This window comes from Halichoerus grypus, chromosome 1 (assembly GCF_964656455.1).
Source record: "Halichoerus grypus chromosome 1, mHalGry1.hap1.1, whole genome shotgun sequence".
Taxonomy (NCBI): Eukaryota; Metazoa; Chordata; class Mammalia; order Carnivora; family Phocidae; genus Halichoerus; species Halichoerus grypus.
The window spans coordinates 128,825,744-128,840,284 of record NC_135712.1 but is presented as its reverse complement, the minus strand read 5'-3'; the positions used below and the strand labels follow the sequence as shown (position 1 = coordinate 128,840,284).

At 40.2% G+C, this 14,541-nt stretch overlaps 1 protein-coding gene across 7 annotated transcripts in view; it reads left to right on the top strand.

Annotated features, from left to right (window-relative positions):
* Positions 1–14,541, top strand: part of METTL6 (methyltransferase 6, tRNA N3-cytidine) — a 17,066-nt gene extending 2,525 nt beyond the window's left edge. For 6 of the 7 annotated variants that reach the window (XM_078071927.1, XM_036092539.2, XM_036092540.2 and 3 more), the window contains exons 3-6: positions 402–533; positions 6,366–6,536; positions 12,639–12,780; positions 14,195–14,541. In XM_078071927.1, coding sequence (XP_077928053.1) covers positions 402–533; positions 6,366–6,536; positions 12,639–12,780; positions 14,195–14,361 — 612 coding nt within the window. In that variant the 3' untranslated portion in view covers positions 14,362–14,541. The remainder of the gene's footprint in view (positions 1–401; positions 534–6,365; positions 6,537–12,638; positions 12,781–14,194) is intronic. The other variant, XM_078071931.1, reaches the window with a different exon arrangement.

Below are 14,541 nucleotides of genomic sequence, written 5' to 3'. Positions count from 1 at the left end.
GGCCCTTTTCTAGAACTTTAAATGTGTTCTGTAATTTAAGCCTTATAATAACACTGTTGAGGTAGGCATCATGATTATCCCCACTTGCTGGTAGAAGTGAGGCACAGAGCTGTTCCAGTGATTTGTCCAGTGACAGAACATGGGTGAAGGGAGAGATTTGAGTGCAAGCAGTTTAGTCCCAGAGCCTGTTCTGTTGGCTGTTCTGCTGTGTTTTCACCATACCACACTACCCAGTGTTGGACAAGTGAGGTGTCCGTATTAGCTTTAGGTTATCAGTTCACTTGTTTATTGTCAGCTTCCTGGGGGCAGAGACCTTGTCTCTCGTGTTCTGAGACGTAGTTTGCTCTGTTTCTCTGTGATGCAAATGTAGCGTACTATGATTTTGGGTTCTCTTTCCTCAGTTTGAAGATCAAAAATTGACTATACTTGAAGCTGGCTGCGGTGTTGGGAACTGTTTATTCCCACTTTTAGAAGATCTGAATATCTTTGCCTATGCCTGTGATTTTTCTCCAAGAGCAGTTGAATATGTCAAGGTTGGTGCTCCATCCATGTATTCTGTTGTGTTGCTATTTTCTTAGATTTCTCTGACCTGCCCTCTGTACCCATTTGCCTAATTCCTGTCCTCTCTTTGAAGCTAACCAGCTGTGATCACCATGAATGTGTTTTTCCTGTTTACATACAAATATAGTATCCACACACTCTGGTTTCTCTTCAGATCGCATAAATCTTTCCCCTTACAAATATAGTATCCACAAAAACATAGCTTTATTCAGAAAAGTAGAAAGAATTACCAAAATGACACCTAGATACTTATACCCAGATTTACTGATTGCCAGCATTTCACCACATTTGCCTTATAGACTGACTTCTTTGCTGAACTATTTTAAAGATTTTACTTATTTATTCATTTAGAGAGAGCGAGAGCACACGCCCACACCAGTGGGGGAGGGGCAGAGGGAGAGAGAGCTTAAGCAGACTGTGCTGAGTGCGGAGCACTACAAGGGGCTTGATCTCAATGACCCTGGATCATGATCTGAGCTGAAATCAAGAGTTGGACACCTAACTGACTGAGCCACCTAGGTGCTCCTGCTGAACTATTTTAAAGTATAGGTGTCACGACACTTTTCTACTAAATATGTCTTCCTACATATTCAAAAAAATAAGGGTTTTTCCTGTATGAGTGCAATACACTTATTATTATATCTAACAAAAGTAACTGTAATCCCCTAATGTCATTAATACCCACTACAGATTCAGATTTACTCAAATAGTCCCAGGTGTCAGGACTACATCTTGTACTTCTTAATGTACCTTAAATCTCCTTAGCCTAAAACATTCCTGCCCTTCCCCTTGACCTTTTCTCCACTGGCATTGAGTTTTTGAAGAGCAAGCCATTTTCTGTAGTGCGGTCCCACATTCCAGATTGGTCTCATTGTTTATTCGTATCATTGTTCAACTTGTTTCTTTATCCCCTGTATTTCCTGTAAACTAGAAGTTAGATTTAAATCAGGTAAAATATTTTTGGGAAAAATACTATAATAGGTGATGTTGTATCTTTGATATTACATCCTGTCCGGAGGCATTAATGTCTGCTAACCTCACTATAAGTGATGCTAGCTTTAGTTTTGATCGCTGGGTTAAGGTAGTAACTACCTAGTTCCTACCTAAAAGGTACCTTCCTAAGGGTTACAAATATTTACCTTTTGCCATTAACAAATACATGGGGGATACTTCGGCAAATACTTAATTTTCCATCAACCTTTCACAGTTTTAGCATCCATTAGAAGTTTTGTTGTTGTTTTTAAAGATTTTCTTTATGTACTTATTTTAGAGAGAAAGAAAGTGTGCAGGGGAGGGTGAGGGCAGAGGCAGATGAGGAAGGAGAGGGACAAGCTGACTTCACACTGAGCATGGAGTCAGGTGTGTTACTAATCCCATGACCCCCCAGGATCATGACCTGAGCCAAAATCAAGAGTCAGACACTCAACCAACTGAGCCACCGAGGCTCCCCTAAAAGTTTCTTTAATAGTAGCATCACATTGTACTATAACTTGCTTTCTTCACTCCACATCTTATCTTGTAGAGTTTATCTTAGTACATGTAGGTCTACCATATTCTATCTGTTGTAGTATTCCATAGGATGGATATACCATACTTTAACCATTACCCTGTTGATGTTTGTTTAAATCATTTCTAATTTTTCACTCTTACAAATAGGGTTAATGTAATAAGCATTATGCACTGCTCCCCAAAACACGTGTGTACACTTTTCTCTATAGTGATGGAAGAATTCCTTGGAGAGAAAGCATACACATTTAAGTTTCAATATTTCAAATATATATTTTAAAATTTAATAGGGCGCCTGGGTGGCTCAGTTGGTTAAGCAACTGCCTTCGGCTCGGGTCTTGATCCTGGAGTCCCGGGATCGAGTCCCACATCGGGCTCCCTGCTCAGCTGGGGGTCTTCTTCTCCCTCTGACCCTCTTCCCTTTCGTGCTCTCTGTCTCTCATTCTCTCTCTCAAATAAATAAATAAAATCTTTAAAAAAAAAAATTTAATATATAAGTTTTAACATATAGCTACCATTCTGTCTACGCCCTCACCATCTTTTTTTTTAATTTTATTTATTTGACAGAGTGTACAGGCACAAGTGGAGGTGGGGGGGCATGGAGGCGGAGAAGAAGCGGGCTCCCCACTGAGCGGGGGGGGGGGGGGGGGGGCGGGGAGTAGGGCTCAATCCCAGGACCCTGAGATCATAACCTGAGCTGTAAGACAGATGCTTAAACGACTGAGCAGTTCAGGTGCCCCCACCCTCGCCATTTGCTATCAGTCTTTTTTACATCTCCCAGTCTTACGGGCAAAAAGTAATACTCCCTATTGTAATTTGTTTATTCCTTCCATATGTAAATCAGCATTAGTTTTCCTCCAGATCGTGAGTCCCCTTATCCCACACACATTTATTGAGAGCCTCGTATGTGCCGGTTGTACGCACTGGGATTGAGCAGTAAACAGAACGCAGAAGAACCCTCAGGTGGCGTTTGCGTGATAGTATGACTTGTCTGTTCATAACCTTCGCTCATTTTTCTGTCATTTTCTTATCTTTAGAGTGCATTCTGAATATTCTGTTAGATTTTTTTGCAGACATTCTAGTTAGCATTTGTGGTATTGTCTTTTGACAGAATCTAAATTATGTGCAAATTTATTAATCTTTTCCTTTCAAGGTTCTAAGGTTTTCTGTCTGGTTTAGGAGTTCTGTAAATGTATATTTTTTTTTAAGTTTTGGTTATTATGTTTTTTAATTAATCTGGAAAAATTTTGGCCATTATTTCTTCAGCTCTGTTCTCTCTTCTTCTGAGATTCTAATTACATATATGTTACACTACTTGCTATTGTCCTACGGCTCTTGGATGGTGTTTGGGGGTTTTTTGGGGGTTTTTTTTTTAAGCTTTTTTTTTCTCTTTGCATTTTCAGTTTGTATTATTTCTTTCATCCTGATTATCATCAAGCTCACAGATTCCTTCTTAAGCAGCAAGCTTTGATGAGCCTTTCAGAAGCATTCTTCATTTTTGTTACTATGTTTCTGGTTTTTAGTATGTGTGGTTGATTCTTTTTGTAGTTTCTGTTTCTCTGCTGAAATTACCTATCTGATCTTGAATTTTGTCTTTTTCATTAGAGTCTTTAACGTATTAATCACAGTTATTTTAAATGCCCGAACTTTTAGTTCCTCTATCTATGTCATATTTGAGTCTGGTTCTGATGATTACTTTGTCTCTTCAGACTGTTTTTTCTTGCCTTTTGGTATGCCTTGTAGTTTTTTGCTGAAAGCCAGATACGTTATATAGGGCAGTGGATACCGAGGTAATAAGGATTTGTAATAATCTAGACAGGAGTTGAGCAGTGTTTGAAATCTCCTGTTGCTATAGTTATCTGTGAGGTTTGTTGTTGTTATGGACACCAGAGACTTCAGACTCCTCTGGTGACTTGGTTCATGTCTCCCCTTTTGACTTTGTGTCTTCTCTTTGTACCGTCGCTCTTGCAGCTTTCCCACCCGGTCCACTGTGGTTATTAGCACTGGACACTTGTTGGTAAGGTGTGGGAGAAGGGATTGTTGTCTAATGCTCTGATTCTCAGTTTCTGGACTGCATAGTGGGCCCGTGTCTCAGGAGTGTGGTCTTCACAAGTATGTCTGCTGCTCCAGGACTAGATTCTGTCCCTTCCCTCCCTCAGGAGGTGTGTACCGGTGTCTTCCTTTCTGGTGTTGCGGCCATTCTCTCTCCAGATTAAGACTAGGTTTGGGGCACCTGGCTGGCTCAGTCAGAAGAGCATACATCTCCTGATCCTGGGGTTGTGAGTTTGAGCCCCACATTGGGTGTAGAGAGTACTAAAAAAAATAAATAAGTAAACCTAAAAAAAAAATGAGAACTAGGTCTCAGCAGAGTAGTTTCCTTCCCCCAGTGGCAGTGGTATTCCACCAGTACTCTAAGTCTATAGGCCTCAGATGACCTTTCCCCTGCATTTTAAATCTTTTCTTCCTTAAAGGAGATGAGAAAGGCCAGCACCAAGGTGAAGCACCATCCTCTCTGTGAGAGCCCCATGATGTTCCTAGAGGAAACACCTACAAAAGGATGGGAATACCCCTATTAATTCAGCCCCCAGGGGCTTCACACTATAACATCTATACTCAGTCTCCAGCAATTTGTCAAATTTCTAGTTTTGTCTTTCCAGTCTGGAGGCTTCTGCCTCAGGTAAGCAGATGCTTAGGTCCTGTCTCTCCTGGAAGGCACTTGTCCGTCTCCATATTTTGGGGTAGCTGGTGGTTTTTTGGCCTCTGTTCTTTGATAGGTTCCCAAAAAAATCATTACTTTGCTCTCTGTCCATCGTTTTTCTTATTATAAGGATGGGAGCTACATTTTTATACCTCTTTACATCTTTGAACTGAAACCAGAAGACCTCTGATTCATCTGGGTAACCAATCATCCTTTAACACAAGTATAGAACTAGTTGTTCAAACACAATAAATTGAATAAGAAATTCATTTTTCTTCCCTGACAATTGTCACCTTTATTATCTACGTTTTTTGCTATATTTGTCATCTTTGTCACCTGTCTTTTGTCATATGCAATACTAAACTCCTCTATATAGAGGGGGTCTGTTTTGGGGACTCTGTTCTGTCTCAGTGATTTATTTGTCCCCATTCTCAAACCTCATTGTTTTATTTATTTATTTATTTATTTATTTATTTATTTATTTTTAGGATTATTTATTTATTTGACAGAGAGACAGCAAGAGAGGGAACACAAGCAGGGGAGTGGGAGAGGGAGAAGCAGGCTTCCTGCTGAGCAGGGAGCCCGATGCGGGGCTCGATCCCAGGACCCTGGGATCACGACCTGAGCCGAAGGCAGACGCTTAACGACTGAGCCTCCCAGGCGCCCCAAATCTCATTGTGTTAGTACTACATTTTGTAATATGCTTTGATGTTGGTAGTGTACCTCCTCCTTCATTGTTCTTCAATTTAAAAATTGACTTGGCTCTTCCTAAAGATTTTTGCTTCCAGGTGAATTAAAATTTGCCTTGTCAAGTTTCTAGAAATCCATTGGGATTCTGTTGAGATCACATTGGATTTAGAAGTGGAATTATTGGTGGAATTGACATCATTTCAATATTGAATCTTCCCATCCAGTACCTTTGTATCTGTGTTTGAGTCCTTATTTACACTACAGAAAAAATTAATATTTTTTATAATGCTCTTATAATGATTTATACTTTATGATACTCTTTCTTTATGATACTCTTATATATTACCTTTTCTTGTAATGCTCTTAAACCCACCATCCACCATGTACAGGAACACTTGTGACAAAAAAAAAAGAAAAGAAAAGTTAGGTTTACTTAGCTTGCTGCCTCAAGGGAAAATACGCCCCAAAGAACTATGGGAGCATCTGCATGAGTGGATTTGGAAGGACTTCTCAGAGGATTTAGACTTGTAGTGGGTGACTCAAAGGAGGATTAAGGAAGCCCAGGTCAGTTTTGACTTATCATTCCTTTAGAAATATGTACTTCTAGAATGTTCAGCTTTGAATATGTGATAGCTTGTGTTCTCTTCTCAGTCAAAGATGATTTGTTAAAATGAAATCTTGCTCCTCATAGCAATATTGAATACTGCATGCTTTAGGGTACAAATGCTGCATTACTCAGTTTTACTCAGTAATAAAGTGATCTTTGATATTTGTGCAGCAGTGCACAAGTGGAAATAGGGTCTCCTTTTATTTTTTTCCATTGGATCTCTTTTTGATGCTGTATTTTTCTGTGTGTGTCAACATGGATGTTGCATTAAAATTCTTTTTTTTTTTTCCCCCTCTTCTCTAGCAAAATCCTTTATATGACACAGAAAGATGCAAGGTGTTCCAGTGTGATCTAACCAAAGATGACCTTCTGGAACATGTGCCCCCAGAGTCTGTGGATGTTGTCATGTTGGTATTTGTACTCTCTGCTGTTCACCCTGATAAGATGCACCTTGTCTTACAAAATATTTACCAGGTTAGTGATTTGGAGCCGAGAGGTTGGACATCCTGATCTTTTTGCTTACCTCCCCTGTGAGGCTCATGTCTAGATTCGCAGAGTCTCCTCATTCCCACTAGGTGTAGGCCCTGTAGTTAGTGTATGGAAAGGGATTCTCCTACATCAAACATTCACCCTAAATTCTGATTTGTCTGGTAGCCAGACCTTGGCCTGCCTTGGAGCAAGGATGATTTTGCAATGATCTGGGCTCTATGCATGGAATAACATGCAGATATTCCCTGCCGTAAAGTGAGGGGAGGGTATGGTTCAGTAGTCAAGAAGCACCTGGCGTCAGAGTGCCTAGAGACAAAACCTGGCTTCCCTGCTGAAACAAGTTCCTTTACCTCCCTGAGCCTCAGTTTCATTACCTATAGAATATTGAGATACTAGATTGCATGAAATATATGAAATATATATAAAATGCTTAGCACAATGCCTAGAACGTGGTAAGTGCTCTTTAAAAGTCAGCCATTGTTGTTACTATCATCATTATTACTAGAATGGGGAGAACCCAAACTGGCCATCAGGAGGCTGCTGTAGCACTCAGGAAGTAAAGCGACACTCTGAAGTCATGTGACTCAAGACAAATCACCTCACCTTCTTCCTTGGGCTTTAGTTTCCTTGGCTGTAAAATGGGGGTGTCTCTCAGAGTTGCAGGTGAGATCATGAATGAAGCTGCTTTATAAACTACAGTAGAATTTCTCTTACATCTATGGCAACAGTGTTGATTCATTTAAAGATCAACTAAATCAAGAAATCATAAAAAAAAGGTACATTCTTACCTTAAACATTTTATATAACTTAAAATATATTAATATTCATTTGTTACTCTTTTGATATAGAGCCACAGCCTTTTCTTTGAGTAGGGGGCTGTTTATCATTTTTCTTATATAAACCACACATATAGTAGAGTTTTGGTTTCTTAAAAGCAGAGTGAAGGGTGCCTGGGTGGCTCAGTTGGTTAAGCGTCTGCCTTTGCCTCAGGTTGTGATCCCTGGGTCCTGGGATTGAGCCCCGAGTTGGGCTCCCTGCTCAGCAGAGAGTCTGCTTCTCCCCCGCCCCTCCCCCTGCTCATGCTCGCTCTTTCTCTCAAATAAATAAATAAATAAATATCTTAAAAGTGGAGCGAAGACTTAAAAACAATTGGAAAGTAATGTGAGGGCAGATTCTTTTATATTTTTACCCAGACTTCTCCTTGCTTCTCCCACACCTAATTAGATACAGTTTGTTCAGTGCTTCTTTATCAAGTCTTTCCAAAAGTATTGAATGTACTTTTCATAGGAAACAAAATGCTCATTTTTGCATATTGCATTGTTTATGTACTCGTATATAACTCTAAATCTAAGTACAACTGGCATAAGCAAGTTTGGGAACCAACACAGGTGACCCGTGGTAAGCACGCAGCTCACCTGGGGGCCATTAAAGCACAAGGGCACACAGCCTAGAAAGCCTGTAAGCCTCACCTGCTTGGTGAGTCGGGGGCTTCAGTCAGTCTGCTTTATAAAGGGAGAAAAGAGCGGTTGGCAGGTTGAAAAAGTAGATGTTTTAAATGTTTTTTAAGAAATTCAGATATTGTGGGGCACCTGGGTGGCTCAGTCGTTAAGCGTCTGCCTTCGGCTCAGGTCATGATCCCAGGGTCCTGAGATCGAGCCCTGCATTGGGCTCCCTGCTCGGCGGGAAGCCTGCTTCTCCCTCTCCCATTCCCCCTGCTTGTGTTCCCTCTCTCGCTGTCTTTCTGTCAAAAAATAAATGAAATTCAGATATTGCTACGTTGATTTCAGCTTTCTGTGAGGTTTTGTAAGGGTTTTTTCCTCCTTACTTCCCCTTTCTCTGCCCATGGTATCTGAGCAGATGAGAACCCAGCATGTCCCCACAAGTGGGCATGGAACTGAAGCTGGGTGAAGAGGGAGGAGAGGGCATCAGGGAAGAAAAGGTAGGATCACCTGATTTGAAGGTCCAGGTGAGGGCAAAGGATGATTAAGGATGGGGAACTAGAGAGAGCTGGAAAGGTGGTTTTGGGGTTGGCCAGGGTGGCTTGTATAACATTGAGAGACTGGAGGGGTTATACTTTTTGCTGTTGACAAGACTTGTGGACATTACCATGGGAGTGAGTGGTCTAGAAGGGTGGAGGACAAGATCTAGGAAGAGAGAAGCTCAAGTCATTAAGAGGCCAGCATATTTGGAAGGACAACCCACGTATATTGAAATTGCTCAGAACTAAGAATGGAGTAGTATTGAGGACAGGAGAATAAACCAGAGGATACATTCAATCATGAAACAGGGATATGACCCTGGAACTAATAGATGACAGTAACATTAAGGGATAGCAGATGATATAATCTGATGACAAGAGATTCAGGGCCAGGGGGTTTAGGGAGGAGAGAGAGTACACGAGAAAGTAGCAGTGAGAAGCATGGAGGACACCAACGTCATCTCCAAGCCCAGTGGTACAAGGGTGAGTGGAGAAAACACAGCCCTGACTTGAGAGGTTTTGGGGAAAATAGAGTCCTCAGGGGACAGTCTGTTAGCACAAGAATCTGAAGGGAACATTCTAAAGAGGTGGATACCAGTGATTTCACTGATGAAGGGTTTCAGGGATTGGGGAGAGGTAGGAGACAGGGACAGAATAAGGAGTATCTAGAACTTCATGGGAGTGAGAGTGCCTGCTGTCAGTACTTCTTTTCAGCATTACACTGGAGGTCCTAATCAGCTCAAAAAGACAGGAAAAAAAAAAAGATGGGGAAAAAATAAGGATGAGAGACAAAACTCATTATTTACATATAATGTAATTGTCTAATTAGAAAATATTAAAAGACTAAAAAAGTATAAGATGAATGTAATATACTTATAATGTCACTGAGCTAGACACCTAAAAAGAGTAACATGCATTGTGCAATTTTGCTTTTCCATTTAATATTATACGTTTCATTTGTTTTTTTGTTTGATTGTGTCAGGGTTTTTTGGTAGGGTGTTTTGTTTTGTTTTGTCCCTGAGGAAATTGACAAGCTGATTCTAAGTTTACATGAAAGAACAAAGGGTCAGAACACTCCTGAAGAAGAATGAGATGGGAGAAATTTATACCCTACCAGATATAAGGACTTACTGCTGCAGTAATTAAGACAGAATGCTGTTCTGTGGGACAGACAAATTGACTGTGATAGCTTAAAAATCTATCCATGCATAAATGGAAATCTGCTATATGATGGAGGTGACAATGAAGATCACTGGGAAAAGCAGGACTGTTGAGTGAGTGCTGCTAGGACCAGAGTCTTCATGCAGGAGAGAGTGAAATTATCCTCCTCACATCCTCTACAAAAATCATTCTCAGGTGAATTAAAGAATTAAATGGAAAAGATAAAAGTTTAAGCTTTTCAGAAGAAAATATAGGAAAGAATCCTTATGACCTCCGAGTGGGGAAAATTTTCTCAAGACCCAAAGCATTCTAAGCATAAACATGATTGTAATAAAAGTAGGAGTTTCTGTTCTTCAAAAGACAATATAATACAAAGGAATTTAAAAAACAACTTGGGGAAAGTAATTTGAAGTCTATAGACCTGAATATGTGAGGAATTCCTGTGTAAGAAAGACGAGCAAATTAATAGAAGAATGGCAGACTTCAATAGTTGTTTTACTGAAGAGAACACACATATGAAAAGATAACCCAGGAAATGTAAAATAAAACCCCAGTAAGACACCATTAGATTACCAAAATTAAGAAGTCTGACAAAGGCAAGTATTGATGAGGATATGCCTGTTCTTGATTTAAATGGAAACATACACTATACTATCTGTATTTTAATAGTAATGAAATGTTACATGTGTTATTTTAATTGAGTTGAGCTGTCTCAGTCCACACTTGGCCCCCAGCCCCCGTTCTAACCTTTCTTGAGTAACATCGCATTTTAGCAATCCTTTCTGTTTTTACCCCCTAATAGAAATCTTTTTCTGCTGATCTGGAATGAGTTCACAGCAGTAGTGGATTGCTGGCTCTCTGCCTCATACATAGTGACTGGCTCGTTGATTTGAAATCATGTGCTTCATCAGGAAATTACCAGAAGGAGAAGTGATCTCTCAGCCTCTGACAATAATAAGACACCCTTTGGGCAGCTCGAAGCCTTATGTGAACAACCACAGTAATAAGCTGTTGTAAGGTAGATGTAATTACTGTAGAATGTTAACAGCAGAGAATTTTTTAAACTACATAAGTTTAAACTGAAAGACAACCTTAAAGTTGAATTCCCTCATTTCTGGAGTAGAATAATCAAGTAAAAATAGACAAATTTGTCATCAGACGACCTGGCTATTTGTCTACCAATGCCACCAACTTGCCTTGAAACCTCAGGCAAGTCACTTTTACTCTGAGCCTCACTTGCTGTAAAATGGGTATAATAGACCTACCCTACCCTACTTCTCGGAGTTGTTTGGAGAATGAAAGAAAATAACGGTGAGAAATGCCTGGTTAGCTATACAGTGCCAGGATCAAAGAGGCATTAGTATCGAACTTACTATTTTACAGACGAGAAAACACAGGGATGAAATTACTTGTTCAAGGTCATTCAACTAGTTATGGAAGAACTGGGATATGAATCGAGATTTCCAAATTCCTGAGTGAGTGTTCTTTTTGCTGTCCCATGTAGCCCTTCCTTCTATAATTAAGAATAAGTCTTTTTCATATAAATTAAATTTTTCAGAATTTTCTTGACAATTATTCACATTTTTTAAAACTTAGCATTTCAGACTATGCTAAGATAGGATGTATTCATCCAAGAGGCTCTTTACGGACAATATTTAAAATGCATGCTTGTATTGATAGAATTTACTAAATGAGAAAATCTGCAGCACACTTGGAAGTATTAGGGATGATCTTTCATACTCTATTCAAAAGAGGAAGTATGTCAAACTGCGTCAAAAATCTATTGTAATAGGATATGTCATGTCTTAAAAATCATCTTACTGATGTTGATGAATCAGAATAAGGTTCTGTTAAGTCCCCTCTTATTTGGTAGTGTTAATGCAGTTTGAAAGAATTCTCATATAAAAAGCAAATGTCACAGTGCGTGCCACTTTCTTTTTATTCTGAAAAGCATATGCTGTTTGCTTTGTAAGATAGAGCTGGTTATACCCACACCCTGCCGATGCCGCCTCCCAGTTTTTGAGACACCTAACCTGTGACACCTACCTCTGAAAGGCTTTAGTGAGGGACTCCCAGCTGGGCCTGCCGCTGATCCTCTTCCCTACACCACTGCCCTGGCCTGAGGATCTTCTACCAAGAAGCACAGCGCAAGGGAAGAATACTCAGTTACCACCCCCCCCACCCCCCCACCCCACCCCACCCGCCCGTAGCCTCTCTTTCTTGTCAGTAATGTGAATAGAATTAGAATAACACCTCCCCCCTTCCCCCATCCAGGTCCAGGGCGAACAGATGTCTCTGATTCTACAATATGCTTGCTGCCTTTTGACCCAAATATGAGTCTTGACCCCCCCACTTAGTGGCCAGTGTATGAATCGTGGACAAATCCCTTACGTAGTGTCAGTTTCCTCATCTCACATGAGGCTAATAATCACTCCTTCCTCCCTCCCGTCTGAGAAACTGCAACGTGCAATCAGCTGTTACTAGCGTGGTGGGCAAGCTATGCAGAATTGTAGCACAGTGAACCCTACGCTGAGACTCAGAATGAGGAAAGCCAGCCGGAATCAGTAAGAAGACAAAATGACATATTTTTTTTTAAAGAGACAGTTTGACTGCCGGGTCATATACTAGGAGATGGCTAATAAAATGTTGGGAGAACATGCTTTAAAGAAAATAAGACTGTTTCATTTAGTGTCAGTAGCATTTTAATTGTATGACACTGGACCTTGTAAGTGCTCGAGAAATATCCCTCCAATGTATGGGGTCCTGCAGGTGTTGCTATACCTTTGATCAGGAGGCCCTTTTTCCTTCAAACTATGGGTGGTTCAGTCTGGTTCTTTTCATACTTATCACTAATGTAAGTTATTTTGACCCCTAAATCAATCAGATTTTATTTTGAGTAAGTTTTATTTGAGCCGTCAATATAAGTGCCAGCTGCTTTTGTTTCATAGGTATTAAAACCAGGCAAAAGCGTCTTGTTTCGTGACTATGGGCTGTATGATCATGCCATGCTTAGGTTTAAAGCTGGCAGCAAACTTGGAGAAAACTTTTACGCTAGACAAGATGGAACCAGATCATATTTTTTTACTGATGGTAAGGTTAATGAAATTTGCTTTTATTTCTGTTTACTTGCTTGCATTATCACTGTGGTACTGGTTGGGGGTGGGGCCAGCAACACAGAGGGCACATGCACAAGGTCCTGGCTGGAACCATCTCCGGGGCACACCACTCACCCAGCACCTGGGACGACAGGGACACAGCTCTGACCATGCTGAGCTCACAAGCCTCCTCTGGTGACAGTGTCTTGTTAGCGAGCCTGGGTTAATGGACAGGCTCTGGCATGCCACGTGTATACCCTACCAGGAACCGTGCTGGAAAAGGGGGAGGGCAGAGCAGGATCAGTCACAAAACAAGTAGGGCAGGGGCAAGCTGGCTGGCTCAGTTGGAAGAGCATGCAACTCTTGATCTCAGGGTCATGAGTTCAAGCCCCATGTTGCATGTAGAGATTACTTAAAAAAAAAAGTAAACTTACATACACACACAAGTAGGACTACATAATGCCTGGAGATTACCTTCCCAGGTCACAAAGGCAAGAAACCTTTGTCTGTAAAGGTGTTAAGTACACAAATTTGCTATAAAGCGTCTTTCAAAAGTCATTTTGATAAAAACATCCAAACACTGATCGTTATTTCTGTCTTATACCAAAATAATTTTAAGCCTACCTAGTAATTTGGACCATAAAATAATTATCTTCTTCAACTCTATTTTCACAAACATTTCCATGTCTTGAAATATTCTTTTGGGTTTAGAATGAAATAAAAAATGAGTGATTAGCATTAAAACTGCAAAGTCATAGAAATGTCAGGTGAAAATTAAAAATTTGTTTTAATGTTTCTGATTGATGAAATCTGAGTCAACCAATTGTAAATAATTGAGAAGATGCAGTGATGTCTGCAGAGTGCTTCGGAGCACATTCTGCAGAGTAATGCTCTTACTAATAAGAGTATTTTCGCCGCATAGCCATTCTATTTGTTTCATTTAACATGTAGAGATGGATTACTGGGGTTAAATTTTCCTTAGGGTATATCACCCAGAAGTAATGGGTTTCCCCACTCTGGTCACAGATGTTCCTCCATCATGTTCAGATAGATGAGGTGTTTGATGTAAACACATTGAACACATGAAGACTTTGTATGAATATAGCCAGTTTGGAATTGTGTTTCTTTTTACTTGGACTTTGTATTTGGGGACCAATAATAAGAGGGTAAGGTGGCCGTACTCCAAGTTGTCCTTAAACTTTTCTAATTAAATTATTTATTTGGGAGTAAGAAGAGAAGTAGGAGTGTGTTATTTTCCAAAACAAAAATCTATTAATTTTAGCAGCGGAATTTTTGTTACATTAAAAAAAAAATCCCTTCCGGCACCCCTGCCCTCCTGTTTACCACTGCAGAGCAAATGTGGTAGTATCATCGAGACCGTGAGCATTGTTGATCTGCTTGCCTTACAGAATTCCTGGCTCGGCTCTTTACGGACACAGGTTATGAAGAAGTGGTGAATGAGTATGTGTTTCGTGAGACGGTGAACAAAAAAGAAGGCCTGTGTGTGCCAAGAGTTTTCCTTCAGAGCAAATTCCGAAAGTGTCCTAAGAACCCAACTCTGGGTCACAAGTCCTGACCTTTCACGAGGTTGACATTTGTGCCTCCCCTTGAAGAGGAAAGTTTAAAGTCACTCTTTATTTTGGATATTTTTATATTTTTTTATAATGAGGACATATAATTTTTGTATTAAAAAGTAGCAAGTGTCTGTGTGTGTCTTATGGAAATGCAAATAAAATTACAAGGCCTGAAAAGTGAA